The 18377-nt window shown below is 35.3% G+C and overlaps 1 protein-coding gene and 1 long non-coding RNA gene across 11 annotated transcripts in view; one reads left to right on the top strand and one right to left on the bottom strand.

The window, feature by feature from the left end:
- The window catches only part of Mctp1 (multiple C2 and transmembrane domain containing 1), a 415812-nt gene extending 406183 nt beyond the window's left edge, over window positions 1-9629 (top strand). For all 8 annotated transcript variants that reach the window (XM_042690819.1, XM_042690817.1, XM_042690815.1 and 5 more), the window contains 3 exons: window positions 4855-4964; window positions 6487-6584; window positions 7776-9629. In XM_042690819.1, coding sequence (XP_042546753.1) covers window positions 4855-4964; window positions 6487-6584; window positions 7776-7847 — 280 coding nt within the window. In that variant the 3' untranslated portion in view covers window positions 7848-9629. The remainder of the gene's footprint in view (window positions 1-4854; window positions 4965-6486; window positions 6585-7775) is intronic.
- Window positions 42-15652, bottom strand: LOC122117161. Of its 3 annotated transcripts, none has more exons than XR_006149102.1 (4): window positions 13925-15652; window positions 13014-13831; window positions 11316-11367; window positions 42-184 (listed from the first exon to the last, which is right to left on the bottom strand). It is a non-coding gene; the product is annotated as an uncharacterized LOC122117161 (long non-coding RNA). The 3 variants fall into 3 exon arrangements; XR_006149101.1 differs by having other exon boundaries at window positions 13014-13071; window positions 13728-15652; XR_006149100.1 differs by having other exon boundaries at window positions 13014-15652.
- Window positions 15653-18377: the final 2725 nt, after the last annotated feature.

Raw genomic sequence — 18377 nt, forward strand, 5'->3', positions numbered from 1 at the left:
CTGACATGTAAGCCTTGGCCTTCTATGGGACAGGATTTCCATTTGTTTCTCAGAGAGTGAAATGCCACAGTTTTTTTTTTTTGGAAGGAGATACTTCTTCTGGGTGATCTGTAGCTTAGTTTCATCATTATTTACTTTGTTTCTGCCAGTCTTTGGTTTTATGGAAGTTCTGTCAATTTCCTTCCTGAAATGGAGAACATATTGGTTGGAAAGAAGTTAGTTTTGAAGAAATAACACTGTCCTAAATTTTAGCACATTTTTCACAGTGAAAGACTGTTCTTAAATACAAAATCCTGATATAAGGAAAAAGCAAACAAAACAAGGATTCAGGTAATCAGATACCTGCATTTTATTATTATTCTAGTTATTCTGATCAGGATTTTCTAAATTACAGAATTGGTACTAATTGTAATAATCCTTAATTTTTTAAACAGCTGAAATTAATAAGCCAATGTTTTATCATTTAGAAATCATCAAATTTTTAAAATAAAAATAGAATCCCTTTAATTTTTAAAAATATTGAAATTAAGACACTTTCTTAATTTTACATTGTGCTCTATTTTAAGTTTTATTTATACATTTTAGTTTCTAACAGAGCAGTTTATGAATACAATGCATCTTGATCAATGAAAACCATTGTTTACTTACAAAAAGGTAGATTTATAATTGATTATGAGTTAAAGATATGTGAAAAGTGGCCTATATAACAATTCCTAATGACCTATTCAAAAAATGGTGTTGTATATCTGGAAAAACCACGTTTTGTTTTAGTTTCATATATCTATGCATTGTTTATCATCCAAACCAAAAGTTTCCTGCATATTTAAATGTAAGACATACACAGAATTTGAAAGGAGTAAATTATTTAAACTAAAGGTAGAGTCATTCATCTGGTGCCTTTCACATTGCAAGGGATAATGCATTTTATGTTGGATAATTTTTTTATTTAATATGTTTTCACATATGCATGTGTGCTGAGTTTCCACTTTCTTCTATTATTACCTTAGAGAAAACAGCCTTCCTCTCATTCTCAAATGTGCCTCTAAGCAACTTAGTCTGACTTGTAAAGAAAGATACATTCCTATGTCTTTTCTCTCTTCTTTTGTGTTATTTGTATCCCTAAGAATGTTCCCTTGCCCCACATACTTTATTATTAAGTATTAGGTATGAAGCCCTAACTTTTGGACAATTCTCTGGGACTACAATATATGCTAATGAATGCTTGAATGAGAAAAGACAAATTTGTAATTGTGTGTGGTTGGAGAGTTCTGAACAGATGTTTGGCTACAAAATCTGATGGTCAGAAGAAGGATTAAGACTGGATGCTTGTGGTTAGAACAGTCTTGGGGAAATCCTGATGTTGTAGAATTTGCCATGCTAAGATACAAGTATAGTAATAACAGCTAGTGAGTCCTGTAGGCACCATCTTTTCTGCATAACAATAATAAAACTGTAATTCCAAAACACATCAAGAAAGCAGATTCAGATGCAATCTTTAAGCACAAAAATCAAGTCTCTATTATAAATACCACATCTTGTTACTAAATAATCATTCCAGAACTATCTTGGGAAAAGAGCGTTTTCTTGATTTAGATTTCATAATGCAGAGTGTGGAAAAGAAAAAGGGCAAGCCTTTTCCACCTACCCACCTTTAGCTACATGGTGAGAATTCTTTACCATTTGTCCTTCCAATACGGAGTCCTTCAGTGGCTCTGCCCAAAAAGAAGGTTTTCTGATTGAAATGCCTTCACACATGGAGTAGTGTGATGGGTATCTCTGAACTGAGCCACAGGAAAGCAAGCGGACTCTCAGCCTTCTATTTTCACAAAAATCAAGGAAAGAACCAGTGTCCATCAAGGAGAGAGGTCATGATCCTTCACTTGCTGACAGTTACTAGGTACTGATGTTGACCATAAGAGAAAGATCAAATACAGAGAAGCCAGCCTCTAGCTGGGTATGGTGACAAATATCTGTAATCCCTTCACATAGGAGGGAGAGGCAGAGGCAGAAGGATTGAGAGTTTGAGGCCAGCTTAAACTTCAGTATGAGACCATCTCAAAGAAAGGAAGGAAGCAAAGAAAAAAGCCTGACTTCTAAGGGTTACTGAAATCATGCAAATCAGAGACTCAACTATGGATCTGTACTAAAAAAAATTTTTTTCTAGTAAAACAGGTGATGAGCCACAAAACCTGGAATAAGCACTTTACCATAAAGCTAAGGAACAACTCTTTTTTTTTTTTTTTTGCCGGTTTTGGAGCCTTAACTTTGGGCCTGGGCGCTGTCCTTTAGCTCTGCAGCTCAAGGCTAGTTCCCTACCACTAGGGTCACAGCACCACTTCTGGCTTTTTCTGCTATATGTGGTGCTGAGGAATTGAACATAGGGCCTCATGCATGCAAGGCAAGCACTCTACCACTGAGCACCTTCCCAGCCCAGGAACAACTCTTAAGTGTTAGTTTGTGAATGAAATTTCTTAGAGGTTTTTTTTTTTTTGGTTGGTCATGGGGCTTGAACTTAGGTTGGGCACTGTCCCTGCACTCTTCAGCTCAAGGCAAGAGCTCTACTGCTTGAGCCACAGCGGCATTCTGGTTTTCTAGTGGTTTATTGGAGATTCACAGACTTTTCTGCCCAGGGTTGGCTTTGAAAAGTGATCCTCAGATCTCAGCCTCCTCTGTAGCTAGGATTACAAGTATGCGCCACTAGTGCCTGGCTAGCAGTTTTTTGTTTTTTTTTTAAATAAAACTTAATCAGAACATCCTACTCCAAGTGACAAATAGGAAAGCAAAATTAAACATGAACATTTATCTGCATCATGTACAATTTCCTATTATTCTGAAGTGTCTTTGGAGCCCTTCTTAATGCCTTGAAAGAAATATCATACTTCAGAATCCTACTAGAGTTGATTATTTCTAACAGTAACACTGTTGTTGCCCTTTTTTCATGTAGACTTGGGACTGAATCAAGTGCTTTCAAGTGCTCATCACTTGAGCAATGTCTTCAGCCTTTCTTTTGTTCTAAGATAAGGTCTCTGGAACTTAGCCAAGAATGGCCTCAAATTTTGCCAGGGCTGGCCTCAAAATTTGTGTTCTCCTACCTCTGCCTTCTTCTGTAACTAGAATTACAAGCCTGGCTATAATATGACCTTTAAGTATGCAACTCTAGATGGAAAGCTCTTCTTATGTTATACAGGAAGAAACTGAGGAGTAGGGGTTGATGCAACTAAAATCATATAATGGAATCTAGTCTTTGAAACTGTGCTCAAAACCTGCAAGCTTTTTGTTAAATTGTCATGCTAAGTCAATGAACATAATGTTAGTTTCTTTCTGGTAGTTAACATTAAGATTTCAAAGAATGCCATAGTGTGCCATGATTTATGTATTCACCCATTGCAGGCTCCACAGTCATTTCTTTTTCTTTTTTTTTCTGGGGGGGGGGGGGAGGTTACAGTCGTGAGGCCTGAATTCTGGGCCTGGGCGCTGTCCCTCAGCTCTTCAGCTCAAGGCTAGCGCTCTACCACTTGAGCCACAGCGCCACTTCTGGCTTTTTTCTTTTTGCTTATGTGGTGCTGAGGAATCGAACCCAGGACAAGGCAAGGGGTCTACCACTGAGCCACCTTCCCAGCCCCTCCATAGTCAATTCTATTCATATGTGATTTTGTTACTCACTCTTAAAAATTATCAGATTAACCACAGAAATTTTACAAAAAAAGTTTTGTCTTTCCATTCTCCATATTCCTGATTCTCTACCTCATTTTTATTGCTTCCATTTTACTTTTTGTTCCATTAAATTATTTTGCATTTCCATTTCCTTAATCATCTTATTGTAACTCCACTGCTTCTGGTCCTTGACCTTGGTTCTGTGCTTGTTACAAAGTTACTGCCAATACTAGCCTTCTCTTGTCCAGCCCTTCACAATTTCAATTACCAGCAGTACAGCAACACTGCCTACTATTAGTCACACTTTTCTGGCTTGAACTCCTTTACAGTTTTCTCACAAAAATCACTATATACTATAGCCCTCCTATGCCAGACATATACATGCAAAAGAGTAAGCAATGCTGACTTCATTTTTAATTATCCATATACTTCTGGGGAAAAAGGCAATGTTAGCAAGTTTAGTTGTACTAAACTAACTCCTTTGTCCTCTTTTTCTTTCTCTCTCTTTTTTTTTGGGGGGGGGTCTGGTCATGGGACCTGAACTCTGGGCCTGGGCACTGTCCCTCAGCTCTTCAGCTCAAGGCTAGCGCTCTACCACTTGAGCCACAGCGCCACTTCTGGCTTTTTTTTTCTGCTTATGTGGTACTGAGGAATCGAACCCAGGGCCTCATGCATGCAAGGCAAGCGTTCTACCACTGAGCCACCTTCCCAGCCCCTTTGTCCTCTTTTTCTGATTTCCAGTTTCATGTGAAACATAGCTAAGTAGGAAGTGAGTCCTTAAATGACATCTAAAATTCAGAGGGTTTACACAAACCTGTAAGAAATGCATGCTCGATAATTACTGGAAGCATTCCCAGTATTGGGGGATACTGAGAATGTGTAGGGGATACTGAAAATGGTAGGCCTTGAAGCATTCCATTGTACACAATTTTAATGCTAGATACTCATTTTAGCAGTAGAAAAACAATTTTAACCATTTGGAAGGCATCAAAGTAGTGTAATGCCATCAGATGCTATACTTGGGAGTAGAAGAGCTTACGAGTAACCTGCGTCCTCTGACAGTATACTATAATTGGCTTTTACTCCATAGAGAAATGCAAATTAACTAGATCCCAAGTCAGTCAGAATCAGTTATTTTAATTTTTGTTTGAAAAAAGGTGTGAAGTGCTCAGATCCCTGATGTGTTAATTTTTCATTCAGTACTTTCAACTGGACTGTCCCATTCTTAAGTTGGCTGGCCATTGTAGCCCTCTGTATGTTCACAGTCATCCTGTACTTCATCCCACTGAGATACATTGTCCTTGTCTGGGGTAAGTAAGACCTTTCTTTTTCTTTTCTAAAAACTGTTGTAGCTGCTAAGAATAAACTATTTTTAAGGTATGAGTTATACTGCCAGCACTTTCTTGTATTTATGGTCATGTAGCTATTCCATGATGAAAAGAGACAAGTCAGTTAAAAATCACATCAGTATAAAGATTTAGATCTACTTTCAAGATGCATTTTTCTTATCCATCACCCTAGGCTCCATCATACTACAAACACGCAGTTGTGCAGATTCTTCATATATAAAAGTGTGACTTTTGTCTAGATATCACTCTGATTTATTTTCACCACTTATACACTAACAGAGGCATTTTGATCCATATAGTGTGTTTAAGAAAGTATTGTTTGTGCTATGGTACTTTATCTTGTGGAAGTCTATGTAAACATGGTACTTATCCAGAACTCCTTACTTAAGAGGTCACCTTTAGGATTCAGGAAAAGGACTGTTGATACTTAGGAGCTCAGGGACCAACAAACTAACAAAAAAAACCCCAAACAAACCCAAAATAAACACACATACATGCAAACCTGCTAAATAAGAACGCTTCTACAAAAACCTACCTTTAAAGGTAATTTTTAATGCAATTTTGCTGTGTGCCAACAATTCTTATGCACATAGGCTCCGTTTAGGAGGAAGTGTGTTCCAGCATCCTTCTCAAATGGTTTTATTTCCATTTCTCTGAAACTGTAGACTTTCACTCACTTTCATTCCTTTTTCTGATATTTAAAGCAACACTGTTTTGTTAGTATCACCTAAATACTTATGGTTAGACTTGCTGTATCTCTTGTGATAAGTAAGACTTTCCCTTTCCAGATTTTTAGAAACTGCAGCTCACTGGAGACATCTGGCCATGTAATCTGCAGTGGCCTTATTTGGTAGTTGTCTTAAAAGTATGTGTTTCATCGGATGAAATAAGAATTAAACAGTATTACTTCAGTGGTAGGTGACTGCTGAAATACTGTCCAGAAATCGAAGACCTAAGTTTTGATGAACTACATCAAGGGCCAAGATGCTCTGGCTTATGCCTCAGTTTCTTCAACCAGTGTTATCTTTTCTAAGAGCTGCAGCAATCCATCTTTCATTACAGGCTTGAAAATAATCAAGGTTATGCATTTTCTAGATGTTTGTATTATAATAAGCATTTATATATAACATCCCACCCCCAAAATTAGATGGTCTTGACTAAACAATCTGAAGCCAAACTTCATCACAGATAAAACAAGAAAGAAAATGTGTTTTCTAAACCCTAACAAAGAGAGAAAAAGCACAATATTGCTCAGTTCTTCCATCCAAATAGCCTTGCCTGATGGGAAGGAGCTACTAAAATGCAGAGAGAAAAAGCAGCCACTGGAAGAAGGGGAGAGAATGAGGAAAATGGTAGGAGAAAGGGTGGAGCTAGATGGAGAAAGAAGCCTTGGTTTCTCAATAAGCCTATATACAAGCTAGATCTTCAGAGCAGTCACAAACTATGGATCTCAGTAATATTTGACCTATCACTTTTTTTTTAGGCATCAATAAATTTACAAAAAAGCTTCGGAGCCCATATGCAATTGATAACAATGAACTACTTGACTTCCTTTCCAGAGTTCCTTCAGATGTACAAGTGGTATGTAGGTTTCATTATTATTACTGCTATTTAATGTAGTGTGGCACTGGATTTTAACTTTTAAATCCTTTTAATGTGAAAGGCTTTAATCAGGTAAGTTAATAAATCCTACAGCAGATTTTACCAATCAGAAAAAAAACTTTCAAATAACCAATAACTTTCAAATGCTAGTAGATTTTTCATATAATCTACTCTTATTCTGTTTATCTGTTCCTCTGGGAAACTGACTAAATATATTTAGGTTCCAAAAAAACCTACCAATAATCTTGGGGAGAATCCTCCTCCAAGCTAAGGTCAACTGAAAAGGACATCATCATGACCTGAGGGGAGAATAGGAATATATAATATACATATATATTATATATATATATATATATATATTTTTTTTTTCAATTATGAGGCTTGAACTTAGGGCCTGGCCACGTCCTTGAGCTCTTTTGCTCAAGGCTAGTGCTTTACCACTTTGAGTCATTTCTGGTGATTAACTGGAGATAAGGCTGGCTTTGAACTGTGATCCTCAGATCTCAGCCTCGTAGGTAACTAGGATTACAGGCGTGAGCCACTAGCTCCCACTGAGCATAGGAATATTTTTAGACGGTAAGTGACATCTGGTAGGTTTGGGTTTTTATAAAAGAAACCATTTTTCCACAAACTATTTGTCCATATCACACAAACAAAAGATGCATGCTGACCCATAATTTCAAAATCAGATAGATGAGGAAGAAGTTGACTACCTTTTGAATACTAAGGCATATCCTAGAGGAGTTAGAGCCTACTACCATCAACTGAGTAAAAAATACTTTATAAAAAAAATCCAGGAAGTTATGTATATCCAACGAAAGTGGTATTACTGCAACTAAACAGTGGGCTGAAAAGATATGATTATTCAACAAAGTGTAGAATCATTGTCTAATCTTTCAAAATTAGATTGAGATGATTTTTCTTTTAATGTAATGTTATGGTTATTGAAGACTCTAACACTAAGTTCACATAAGGATTCATGAAATCGCTGGCAGGTTTTTCCTTCTGATTCTAGCTCTAACACTGTACTGTTTTCTGTATCCTAGCTGGAGATCCCATTCAGCCTCGAGAGAGTACTTTCCCCTCCAAGCAGTCTCTCATTCCTTTGCTTGTCAACTTCCTCAGAAAGTGGCCACCTGACCAGTCTTTCTCTGAACTCTGTTTAAACAGGTGCAATACCAAGAGCTGAAACCAGATCCTTCTCATAGCCCATATAAAAGGAAGAAAAACAATCTTGGCTAGCCAGCTCACAGAACTGAGGAGACCAGCATCTGTTTGGGAAGATAAAAGAAAAAGCTTTCAGCCTCAGCAGAATTTCCTTTCTGCTTCGTATTTATTTTGCCTTTTTATCATGATTGAAAATTTATAAATAGTGTATAAAGGCGTATGTTTTTGAAAATATACTTCCATTGTACGGAATTGATAAAGGTATTGCTAGTAGTCTTTGAAAGCCTTGTTAGCTATGGGTAATTAATATGTCAGAGAAAACTGTAAGGGTGATAACACTGGAAGATACACATTATTGTGTTCTGATTAAATCTACATAAAATAGTTTGATTTTAGAATTTTTTTTAAATGTCACTATTTTTTATCTGAAAATCCATTACCATTTTCTATGTTTTATATTCAAAAAGGGGAAATCCCAAAGCTGTAATCATAGATACAATTCGAATTAACTTAGATCCTGACTTTCACTCCTGTGCAAATTACTAACATATGATTAGGTTGGTTTTAAGCTAATAAATTCAGGTATATTTACCCTCAAGACAATCTTAGATCCTGTAAAGCAAACTTAATAAACTTAATGAGCCTTCTATCATTCCATCTAAAACCTTAAAATCTCTCCAGAACTATGTAACGTAAATACTGCCAGGTTTATAAGTGATTGCCTATCTAAAGTTTTATATTTACCACTGCTTTAATTTATACCGAGTTAGTCACCAACCAATTCAGTTGTTATACATAGTAGCAAATGAAACTCATACTGCTTTTGGTAAATTATACTTTTGTGCATCTAAATGTTCAATCTCAAATGTTCAATGAAAAAAAGTATCTGCTGTCTTATTAGGTTACTAAAATGCTTTAATGCATACTTCGATTTTTGTGTTTTTTTTTGTGTAAAAAGAATGCAGTGTGCTATGACAACATTTCATTACATTCATTTAAGAAAAAAGGCCATCATTCTTGATAATATGAATGCATGAAATATTGTTTTGTAAGATAAACTGCTTATGTGGGGTTATGTTAAAAACATTTCAGTACTTACCACAGAATCTATACTTAAAACACTGCAATCCCAAGACTTATCATAGCTTTTATACTTAACTAACTCCCTGATGTATTAAGGAACATAACCTCTGGAGGAAGAAATAATTCGATGTGTAACAATGTCTTACTTCACTGACTTGCTCGGGGATTAATCTCAGTTGAGATTGCTGCAGATAATGTTTTGCACTACTTTATTAATAAAGAGGTCAGGGTAATGATGGAAAACAGAAAAGTAGAAAGCAAGAAATATATTTCAATCTAAGAAGATTCTTTAAATCTCATCGAAGCTGATTTTTAAAGTATTTTTATTTTAGAGATATGTTGTTAAATAGTATTTCTTAAAATAGAACTATTTTGATCTATTTATACTATGCTGGAAAGAATGTCAATTAAATTCCCTTTCTACAGATAGAGCATATTGAGGTCAAAAACAATTATTTAGTGCATCATGTTTAAAAATGTCATGCTTACATCTGCATATTATCACTGTTTGTTGCAAAAACATACTACTATTTTATGCAGCTGTTACTAAAGTTTACTGAGACAATGTGTTTTGGATTAACCTTTGATTATATCTTGTGTGAGATTTGTGTTGACAATGTCTACTCAGATATTATAAGGCTGATATTCTACAACCTCAGATGTGAATAGTAACCATTAACAGTCAACTAATTTGTTTCCTTGTATTGGATTTCAGATGTTTAGTTCAATGGAAATGTTGTGTACACATTCACTGCATTAAATACAAAAGAAAAATTTATAATCAGTACTGTTTTTTTTTTCACCTGGGGGAGGTTAAGATGGGGAACTGTACGCATTAAATTTTTTTTTAAGATATAAAAATATAGAGAGCTTATTTAAAAAATATTTTCATCTCTAAATAGTTGTACAAAGGAGTTGCTATTCAACAAAGCAGTTTATGAATAGAGTGTGTCTTGATCAATGTGACCACCCCTTCAACATTCCTTCTTACCCACCCCTCCCAGCTTACCTCTCTCCCTCACTTTTCTTAATTTTTAAGGTATTTACTTTTTTCTTTACTATCTAACAACTGCATATTTTTATAAAGAACACAGAGAAATGTGTATTTGGTTTGAAAAAGACAAGGCTTTTCCTGAAAGCCTGCCTATTATATAAAACTGGAGTAGTGAGGTATCCATTGAAGTCGCGATACAAAAATAGCTTGAAGCATGCATATCAGGCAAAAATCACTGCTTTTATAAATTGCTGCATTCACAGCCTGAGAACAGACTACATCTGGTAAAATTCTAATTTTTTCATATAGGTGCATTTTTGTTTTAAGAAATGCTTAATTTGTTTTGGGTTTTGAGAAACTGATCTTGAGATAAGATGAATTTAGTCACTAAATTCAAAGTCATCACCTATATATATTCCAAATTTTTATAACTATTGTGTTAATACAGAAGCTATCCATAGCTATTCATATTTTAACTTTTTCCTCACCTACAAAAAAACAATTTGAATATAGGATAGAACTGAAAAAAAACCCCAAAGTACCACGTTGAGTTCTGGGAATTCAAAGTTATTTTTGAAACACCATTCTAAGACAATATGAGTAAGAAGTTTTTTTTAATGACTTTGCTTTGTGGTATTATTTATTGAGGACCTATTATATTAATTGTCAAAAGCAATGGCCAAAACAGCCATTAAATATTAAAACCAAACCTGGAGTTTAAGAACTTAATTATGTTTCTGATAACAACTTTTATAGGATTTTTTTCTGCATTTAAAATGAAGAAAAGCTCATTAGTATACTTTTTATCCAGAGACAGGAGTTTTTGGTTTTGTTTTTATTTTTTTATTTTTGGGTCCGGTCGTGGGGCCTGAACTCTGGGGGGCCTGGGCACTGTCCATCAGCTCTTCAGCTCAAGGCTAGCGCTCTACCACTTGAGCCACAGCACCACTCCGGCTTTTTTCTTTTTGCTTATGTGGTGCTGAGGAATTGAACCCAGGGCCTCATGCATGCAAGGCAAGTGCTCTACCACTAAGCCACCTTCCCAGCCCCTTGGTTTTGTTTTTAATACTTGAATTTCAACATCTAAAAATCTCTAAAGTTGACAAGAGCCCACTTTTGTATTAGCAAATCTTATCCAAGCTATACAGTTTGTAAACTTATCATATGATGCTTAATGTTTTTTTACGCTATAAATTTTGTACTTAGCAATAAACACAAAATGTGAGGTACTTGATGCTATAGAAATACATGGAAAGAAACACCATTACAATTCGTGGGAAGGCTGGAGGTGTTGTTAAATTAGTATGAATTTAATTGGGGCTTTAAATGTCTAATACTGTGTGTAAATATACAGATAACTGATTTGCTTTATTAACTGGTTTGATTAGAGCATGTAGTCAGACTTTTGTAACAGCTTGGTTGAGTATGAATTAAAATCACATAAAAATAATGTAACGAATACTTACAATACTGTCACTTCTTTCTTTTGTAGTTTTTTCCCCAGGATAATAAGTAGACCTCAAAAAAGAAAAAAAATTGTCAATTTCTTCTGGTAAAACTATTACTCTTATATCATAGTTTCTACATTCACATGGTGGTGGTAATTTATACAGTGGCAATCACAGATCAGGATTTAGTCCAGCTGAATTTCTGAGGTTCAAAAATTTGAAGAAAAATATCTTATTATGGAAAACACTACACAAATAAATAAATATCCAAATTATTTACATAATGTAGAAATGAGCAATGCAATTTTTGTATTTGTACTATCCTAAGGGGATCTGGGTTAAGAACCAAAAAGAAAATGTTACAAAAAATCAAACTAAATATGTAATTGGTCACATCCTTCTTTTACATTTTAAGCCAACAAAACCCTCCAAAGTGAACAACAAATGCATACAAAAAATATTAGTTTTAAAGACACAGTTCTAAGTTTTTTTGTTTTGCCAGTCCTAGAGCTTGAACTCTGGCACTGTCCCTGAGTTCCTTTTTGCTGAAGGCTACACTCTACCATTTGAGACACAATGCCACTCTTGGCCTTTTCGGAATAGTTTATTGGAGATAAGAGTCTCACAGACTTTCCCAACCTATCTGGCTTTGAATCTCAATCCTCAGATCTCAGCCTCATGAGTAGTTAGGATTACAGGTATGAGCCACTGGCACCCAGCTTAGTTTTAAGGTTTTACAGGTTAGTTTTGTCTTCAAATGTCACCGAGAAATTATGACTCCTTTTCCTTAAAAAGTAACAAATGGCACTGCTATTCTGCACTAGTCAATGAACAATTTTAAAGTGCCTTAGGCAGGGTTAGGAAGGTGGCTCAGTGGTAGAGTGCTTGCCTTGCATGCATGAGGTCCTGGGTTTGATTCCTCAGCACCATATAAGCAGAAAAAGCTGGTAGAGCGCTAGCCTTGAGCTGAAGAGCTGAGGGACAGTGCCTAGGCCCAGAGTTCCGGCCCCACCACCACCACCAAAAAAAGAAAAAAAAAAAGTGTCTTAGGCAGAGAGCTTTACAGGTATTTTAGGTGAGTAGCTATGCTATAGTTTCAGTAGGCACTTAGTACCCTTGTAGACTTTTCACTGTTTATTCAAGAAAAGGAGTGGTAAACTTGAGTTTATGAGCAACAAAAAAATCTCAATTTCCCAGGAGGACTGAATTTGGGGAGATCCTGAAACCCAAGGATGAAAGCTCCCACTACTAGTGAGGAAAGATAATATAAGCACAATCTGGTCAAAGACAAGCTTCAAAATTGTTTGAATCAAGTTGTATTTTTATTTTGCCAGGACTCAAATGATGACAGGTTTGGAGGAAAAGCTAAATTCATATAGAAAGAAGCACACTTGGCTCCAGCCATTCTTAATGTCTTCGCATTACTGGAGACACCTGAGACAACAGTCACGACCACAGAAGAGAAGCAAATGGAAGGAAATGCCAGTATCTGTCCCAATTCCAGAAATCCTTTTTAAAGCTATTACCAAACTGGAACCACATAATTATATTTCTTATAATTGTAATCACTACTGTATTAAGAAAAAATGTAAGTCAAAATCTGTGTAGAAGTTTCTAGTTCCTATTATATGGGGAGGATATGTTTATTTTATAAATTCTGTTATATAACAGGAGACATAGCTAACACTAATTTCTGACCATCTACCTATCTCTTACCTTGTCCTGGTATAATTACAAACATATGTTTCTCTTCACAGAAAGACCTTGCAAGAACCTATGCAGAAAAGTCAAATATTATGCATCAGTTGAAGTTTTAAAATAGAATAATGAGATGTCCATTTTATTTGAAATGTGTGATTGTTTAAAATTTCCTTCTAGGGCGTATAAGGGAAAAAGTAAACATTTTTGGGGCGTGGACCACGAAACATTTTGTACTTAGTAATTTAACTAAGATCCAAACACATCTACTCTAATGGGATGACCAGCATATACCAACCACTGGTTCCTATGCACTATGATGCTAGCTCAAAATTACACATGTACTTGGGCTCTGTGACAACCCTAACAGCTGAGAAATCATTCCACCTAAACAGACTGATATTTGTTAGTGTATTGTACTTACAATGTGGTATCCAGTGTATGTATATACCACTTTGAGCTACACTACATTAAAACAGTACCTAACACAGGAAGCCACTTTTCTGGTATTCACATGAGAGTTGCAGAACAGCATGTCCTAGAGAGCAATGCTAATTCTCTCACTAGACAGCTGTTTCTATCCGCATTTATGTTGTAAATAGTAAGTCATACAGTAAAAATTTCCCCCCAAGATCAATGATGAAGAAAAAAAAATTCCTAATATCACAGTAGTGAACTCCCTTCAAAGGCAGTTAGGCACAACCTTTGAAAAATATAGTTATTTAATCATACCATTTCTCCTTGTTTGAATTAAATATGAAAAGACTTCTCAGACAATATATATAATTCTTAAGCTGAACCACAGTTCCACTTCTCTTAAGCTTCCTTCAGTATTTCTAAAATCAGAAAAGTAAAAATAAGTGATACCATGATTTCACATGAAAAGCTCAATCTTTAGCAAATTAAGAATATTACTAAAGAGTACTGACTTGCAAATTGTCACCCAAACATGAGAAGAGTTCCAATGTAGCTGAAAATGAAATCTAGAGAAAGCTTATTATGAAGTGATTATGATTAGTCATATTTACTTTCTAAGCAGTAGATAGTACAAGTGAATTTGAAATGCATATTACATATTAATTGTATTTTAATTACATTCCACATTGAAGAAAAATTGAGTATTTTAAAGCTTTGTCTTAAAAATAAATTCATTACTATTGTAAGTAAATACAAATCACTAACAAAAAAAACCTTGTAGCTAGCTGTGAGAATCCCAGCACTTAAGAGGCAGAGGCATGAGAAAAGTGAGTTTTATGCCATCTGGAGCTACAGGTTAAAGTTCAAGGTCAGCTGTACAATGAGACATTTAACCAAAAAACAAGAGTTGAAAAGAAACATCCAAAGCAAAAGTTATATAGAAAAGTTATATGAAATCTACTACTAGCGTATTTACTAATTTAGAACAATTTTAATTGCATTTAGATAATGGGTGTTTTTAGTGATTATTTAGGGAATTGTTAATAAATGGTTTTCAACCTGTTTAAAAGTCCACCTCTTTCAAAAACATGTTTGAGTAGTAAATAAAAGTATTTTTTAAAAGTTTAAAAGAACTAAAATGGTGGGAAAGAAATAAGACAAATAGACCTACCTAATTTAGGGTACTAAGTATTTTTCTTTTTTACAAAACAGCCTGTTTCTATGATACCACTGAAACTGTATATTTTCATTCATTTAATTAAAAGAATGAATCTTACCTAATAGTAGCTAGACTCTTCCTTTACTAAAATTATTCAAATTTTCAAAAAAAAAGTTCATTCTTGATACCATACTGGGCTGTATGCGTTCAGATATTAATATATTAAATAGCATTTGGAAATTTTTCTACCATAATTTCTTTTTTAAATTTAAATTTTTATTGTGAAAATACCATACAGAGGGGTTACAATTACATGGACAAGATAATGAGTACATTTCTTATCAAGATTGTAGCCCCCTTCTTTACCATAATTTCTTTATTATTGACAGTATTGGGTTTAAATTTAGGATCTTCCTCTGTCCTTTTTTCATGTTTCCAGTCAGGCCTTAATTTTTGTCTGGGCCAGGCTGGATCTTTTTATTTCCACTTCTCAAGTTGCTGGGATGACAGGCACACACCACCAAAACCCAAGTCTTGAGAACTTTTGTGTGGGCTACTCTTGAATCTCAACCTTATTCCCTGGACTAGCTAGAATTATAGAACTGCACCATCATGTTCACCTCCTTGAGCCTAGCAATATCCAGTTTCCTTATCCGTTTGCCCAGTTTTCTTCTTTACAATTTTGTTATTATGTTTACACAGAAAGTCCTTTAAAACACATTATAACTTGCTCAGTAATTCTGTTGTAAAAGACAATACAAAGCAAAAAATGCATCTTTAAGGCAAAGCTACATACCTAAGGTGTACCTTCTCTAAAATAAAAACAAGCCTATTGCATATCAGACCATTCTGGCAATTAGAAAAAATTACCAAGGGTTCTATCATAAACCACTGTGGACCTGATCTTGAAAATCAGAACCATTGACAACAAACTAAAATCTTTTATCTTCAACTAGACTGTTACATTTAAGGACAGAGGAATGGAGAAGCAATGCTAATTTTAATCAATCTACTCACAAGACAAATGACAGTAGGATAGGTGTGAATTCCAAGCTGGATTTCAGATTTTTCAGTTCAGAGCAACTTGTCTTCTGGATATGCTAAACAGTTTAACCTCTACTATTTGAGAGAATAAGTTCATGTATTCCAAAATAGGGAGTCATTCTCTATTGACATGAATAATGCAGTTATGCTCACTTGATATTTGGGAAGGATGATGATTAACTGTGCTAAAGCTGGGTTTAACATCCCCAAAAGAACTAGGAAACAAACACACAAAAATTTTGAGAAAATTTTCAATTCTAATTGAAGACAGTTATTTGAGTTCTATGCATTTATTAAGGTCTATGTGTTATATATATACACACACAAAACTATTTTATTAGGATTAGTTTTTGTAATAAATCACTGGTCATTCTGATGACTTAAATATTTGATTTTAATTCAGCAGTAGCTTTAAAACCTACATAAATATCCAAGTATACATAACGTATTAACTGAAATGATAGATTTAAGGGAGAACTCAATGTAATTCCTTTGGAAGACTAACAGTCCAACAAAATACATAAAATACAATCAGATACTCAAAAGTGTGCATGCACAGAATCAACTCCAAATGGATCAAAGACCTCAAAGTAAGCACAGATACCCTGAAAATATTACAGGAAGAGATAGGGGATACACTAGGGCTCCTTGACACAAGTTGAAACTTCCTAAATGAAGATCCAGAAATGCAACAAATCAAAGAAAGGCTGGATAAATAGGATTGCATTAAATTGCAGACCTTCTGCATGGCAAAGGTCATAGCTAGCAAGATAACTAGCCCACAGATTGTGAGATCTTCATTAGCAATACAACAGACAAGGGCTTCATATAAAAAATATGCCTAGAGCTCAAAAAATTAACTCCTCCCCCCCAAACACAATCCTCAAGAAAACAACCACCCCATTAATGAATGGGCTAAGGAATTAAAGAGACTTACCTGAAGAAGAAATATGAATAGCCAATAGACACATGAAGAAATGCTCAACATCTCTCGTGAACCAAAGAAATGCAAATCAAAATTATATTGAGATTCCACCTCACGTCAGTTAGAATGGCCATTATCAGGAAAACAAATAACAGATGCCATTGGGGATGTGGCCAAAAGAGAATGCTACTACACTCCTACATTGTTGGTGGGAATGTTAACTGGTTCAACCACTCTGGAAAGCAGTATAGAGGTTCCTCAAAAGACTCAACATAGAGCTCCCCTATGATCCAGCAATCTCACTCCTGGGCATTTACCCAAAGGATCACAAACAAGGTCACCCTAAAACGACCAGCACCAACTATGTTCATTGACTCTATGACCATATAAAATGCTAATCAGAATTAACTCCAAGATATGGAAACAAGAGGCTTTTTATTGTTTCTGTTTTTGCTTTTTTAATGTACTATGTGAAGTTATTTCTTCCCTCTCCCCCTATGGCTTATCCCCTGTTGTCACTATTTTTGATTTTGGTAGCCTGTGTCTTGTATATAGAATTGTCTAATTTGGGGAAAGAAAGGGGAATAAAAATGATGAGACAAAGGACAAAGGGTGAACCAATGCAATGGGGATACTCACAAGACACTATGTTGGAAGTGAACTTTACAACGTTGGGGGAGAGGGGAGTTAGGGGGGAGGAAAGATGGGAGAAAATGAGGGAGTAAAGACAGTTAAACAAGGTATGTACTCATTACCTTATGTAAATGTAACCCCTCTGATATCATCCTTACAATAAAAAAAATAGGTGTGCAGGAAATCAATGGAAAGGTGTTAGACAAATGAAGGGGAGCAGGAATGCATTTATAAAATTCAATGCATATTCTACAAGGTTTTTCTTTCTTGCTATTGTTTCTAACATATTTATAAGGTGATTTTGTTGCTTTGTATGTCCCTCCCCCAACATCACTGTATATGATGTTGGTATAATTTGGGAAGGGGAAGGGAAAAAACAAATTGGGATACAGGTGGACCCACTGCAACAATGAGATGTACAAGATGCTATGATGAAAAACAAATTTTACAACTTTGGCACAGGGGGTTGGGGAGTGTAGTCATGGAGATGGGAGGGCAGGGATGGGCAGGGGAAAAACAAAGAATGAGGCAACAATGCTTGATAAGAAATGTACTTATTACCTTGCTCATGTAATTGTAACCCTTCTGTAGGGTATTTTCACAATAAAAAAAAACTTATTAAAAAAATCTGAGGGAAGGGGTCAGGTTGGAAGAGATGGGGAAGAATGAAGGGGTTACATTAATCAAGATTCATTGTATTCATATACTACTCTGTTGAATGGGAACTCCTTTTGTACATACAGCTACTTATAGAAAAACAAGTTAAAAATAACAGCAAAAAGTTCACTGTACTTCTATCATAGATTATATATAAAGTGTACATGTGTCCATATTTTAAAATGTTCTTTATTTAAAAAATATACTTAATCTTATGTTTGTCACTTGTATCTAGTGATGAGGGTTATTGCTTAGGCTTTAAAAACATTTTAAAATAATTTGTTGTTGCTGGGCACCAGTGGCTCCCACATATAATCCTAGCTACTCAGGAGGCTGAGATCTGAGAATCGTGGTTTCAAACCTGTCTGGCCAGAAAAGTCTCTGAAACTCTTTATCTCCAAAATTTACTCAGAAAAAGCCACAGTGGCGGTGTGGCTCAAGTGGTAGGGTGCCAGCCTTGAACACAAAGAAGCTTAGGGACAGTACCCAGACCCTGAGTCCAAGCCTCAGGACCAGTAATAAATAAAAAATAATTTGTAATAAAAAC

The sequence above is a fragment of the Dipodomys spectabilis genome, unplaced genomic scaffold, assembly GCF_019054845.1.
Source record: "Dipodomys spectabilis isolate Male_0828 unplaced genomic scaffold, ASM1905484v1 ptg000140l, whole genome shotgun sequence".
In the NCBI taxonomy this organism is placed as follows: domain Eukaryota; kingdom Metazoa; phylum Chordata; class Mammalia; order Rodentia; family Heteromyidae; genus Dipodomys; species Dipodomys spectabilis.